This window comes from Halyomorpha halys, unplaced genomic scaffold, assembly GCF_000696795.3.
Source record: "Halyomorpha halys isolate HHAL.00 unplaced genomic scaffold, Hhal_1.1 Scaffold347.1, whole genome shotgun sequence".
NCBI lineage: Eukaryota > Metazoa > Arthropoda > Insecta > Hemiptera > Pentatomidae > Halyomorpha > Halyomorpha halys.
In genome coordinates this window covers 148,804-151,982 of record NW_027106249.1, presented here as the reverse complement: position 1 = coordinate 151,982, position 3,179 = coordinate 148,804, and the positions used below count along the sequence as shown (strand labels likewise).

Here is a 3,179-nt window from a genome sequence, read left to right as displayed (position 1 = left end):
TGGCCATATAACTCCGATAAGTGATATCTTTATCCATCCTAATTTTAATTTAGAAAAAATGACCAGTGACATAGCACTTTATAAATTATCGGCTAGTCTCAGCCAAGATGAAAGACCAGTCTGTCTTCATACTGGAAGTATTTTGGATAATATGGAGGCAATAGCAGCAGGTTTTGGAGTAGATGAATGTAATACTTAAAAATGTTTATATCTATCTCATTTAAAAAAAAACATATTTCATTACAGATTGACCATTTAGTTATTTTAGTTTTACTTCAGAAGTCAAAAGCTTCAATTGTTATCTCGTCATTGTTCGCTGCATGTAATAAATAGCCAAATAATTTTTTATACAAACGCCGGTCAAGAAATGGAGATGAAAGATTACCTAATATCACTAATGTTAGACTTCATGAAACCTTACCAAATCAAAAGATATGTGGTTCAAAATTTACCTCCTGGCCTTAAACTATCCATCAAGAGAATTGCAGGAATAAAGGACCCTGAAACAGCAACGACACCCACTATTAAAGAGGGAGTTTGTGCATTCTGTCCCAGGATAGCAAATAAAAAAAAAAAAATTGCCAACAGTGCAAAAGTATTTGTTTTTTGATTTTTTAAAACTTGTTTGCTCTTATATCAAAATAAATTTTGTTTATCCTCTTTTTTGTTATACTTAAATAAACCTAATCTAAAACAAAATTTTATAATTTAAAAAATGCGTTCAAGAGCTCTAAATAAAAAATGTGAGAAGAATTCTCTGGCACATGTTATAATCGATGTTAAAATCGACCTAGCGACCGATGGCACGTTAATTATTACCAATTTTAGATGAACAACTTGTCTCATGATAAATAAATACCACTATTACTATCATCTTTTTTATTTGCAGTTGTTATACTTTGAAGGAAGTAAATACATTTCAATTTATTTGATAACTTTAGATGATATTTCAGATTTATTTGTCCATTTTCAAGTCTATTAGTTAATTATTTTCAGTTATTACCTTTTGTAATTGACCAAGAAAAAAAAAGTAATCCTCTTCAAAATTTTAGGTTTTACATTATAAAATGGATACCAAGTCCAAAGATAGAATGAAATGGATAAAATGTGTAAATGATTTGTAAAATAGCACCAGTTGTATCTGAAGGCATGAAATTATTTTTTGTGGACTTCTGCTATCAAGGACATAGGCAGAAATTTCGTCTGCCTTATAGTAACTTTATTCAACTTGTTTGTTAGAATAGTGTTTCCACTTAGTTATTAGAATATTATAGAATATATTAGAATAGCGTTATTTTAAATTGAAGTGACAATTTGCTATTTATATAAATTTTCCTGAATAAATTAAGAAGTTTAAGTTATTTACCATGGGATTTTTGTTTAATTTAATTTTCCCAGTAAGTAGAACAAAATATCTAGCTTTGAAAAATATTACGTAGACATGATATTATGCATTAGCTCCTCTTGTCATTAAAAATCATCATAATCTTTTCATCCCCTTCACCGCTTGCGCAGTATGGTGTGACAATTTGCAGAGTCTGTACCAGATGTCTCGTTCTTGGACCATCTCCCTTCTCCTACTCCAGTCCATATCCCGCCTCCTTAACACACTCCTCCCAGGAAATGCACTGTCTTCCTCTCTTTATTTTTTTTTTTCGGTAAAGTCGGTAGAATCGCTGCCATGTTGAGCAGATTCAAATATTTTCAACTTTATTTATCTTCCTATCATGATTGTAATTACAGTAGATTTAAGAAAAAATAGAAGATAATAAGTAATAAAGAATAATATTAATAAAGAAAATCATAAGTAAAAGCTCAAAACTGTTGTGCTGCAATCGAGGTTTGCATCGAACATCTAGGCAGGGGACTTTTTGTTTGGATCACTGGTTGTTAGGACAGGAGGTAGAGTGGACTTATCCGGGGAATGAGGACATCTCCAGGAAGAGGTGGTACGGACCACCCTTTGTCAGTGGTAGACTTCTAGAGAAAAATAAGACATCAAAAAATATTCCAAGAAGAATAAGTGACTCTTTGTTTGGATCGCCAGAGGATGAGGTGTGTGTTGAAAACTTGTACAACATCAACCCTTTGTTTATTGTCATAGGTAGTATCATGAAAAAGAAAACATCGAGAACCATCAATCATCAAAAGATTATGTAATTGGTTAGTTTGCTCTACCTAGAATTTAAATATATTTGCAAAAGTAGAAACTAATTTAGTCAAGTGTCATTGTGTTCTGATTGTCTAGAAAACCTGCCCTGAGATTAAGAGTCCATAATATTATATATAATTTAAAATAAAAATTCTCATATCTATTCAATATTTAATCTTTTCATTTAACCTTGTCATTTTCAAAGTTATATTTTAGATCCGAGAATAAAATAATAAAATAAATCTTGAATATTACAATATAATATAAATAAAATAGGATTAGACACTAGGTTTGCACTTGCCTTCCTCATCTGTGGCAAGTGCATTATCTCATAAAATTTTGAAATTCTTGTAGAACAAAAACCTGTATGCTCTATGTGATAAAGGCATCGAAATCGAGCAACAATAAAAAAAAGAATTAAATTCCTATTTTTATTTTTAGGTGTTGTTTCATTTTCAAAGTTCAAAGTAATTTTATGGGTCACAATTACCTCACCTTACCTTAATGTTTGTTACGTTCATAAAATCAGTCTTGAAAATGGACAAATAAAGCTTCAGTGTTTCGTTTTATCAAATAAATGAAAGAAAACTGGAAAGGATTAGCTTTTTTCCTTGAAACATAACAATTGAATATCCTTTTGACAAAAATTTAAAATAGCAATTATAATAAATATTTATAATTATAATTTCATGTTATATAATACATAGTTGTTATCGAAATTTCATTTTATGAAACAAATTTTAGTTTCAGAGCCCTTCGATGTTCTTCAAAAAGTTACCACGAATGTTGTTGATAAAGGCTCGTGTGCTGCAAGGTATAAACAAATCACCTCAGGTAAAAGAATTCTTCCAGAAGAAACCTTTTGTACATATGCATATCGGAAAGGGACATGTATGGTATGCTACATTATTCATTTACAGATTATTTAGAAATTTAGAGATTTTAGCTTACTTTCTTGGGTATAAGGTAATAGACATGAATTTTTTAACCTTTGAAATGATCAAATTAAAAATTGTAATAAATCTAT

The 3,179-nt window shown here is 30.0% G+C and overlaps 1 protein-coding gene across 1 annotated transcript in view; it reads left to right on the top strand.

Moving 5' to 3' along the window:
* LOC106681548 (uncharacterized) overlaps positions 1-3,121 on the top strand; it is a gene marked incomplete in the record, with an annotated part of 36,353 nt that extends 33,232 nt beyond the window's left edge. Inside the window, 2 exon segments of the mRNA XM_067044619.1 lie at positions 1-188; positions 2,897-3,121. Coding sequence (XP_066900720.1) covers positions 1-188; positions 2,897-3,081 — 373 coding nt within the window.
* Between the last annotated feature and the right edge of the window lie 58 nt (positions 3,122-3,179).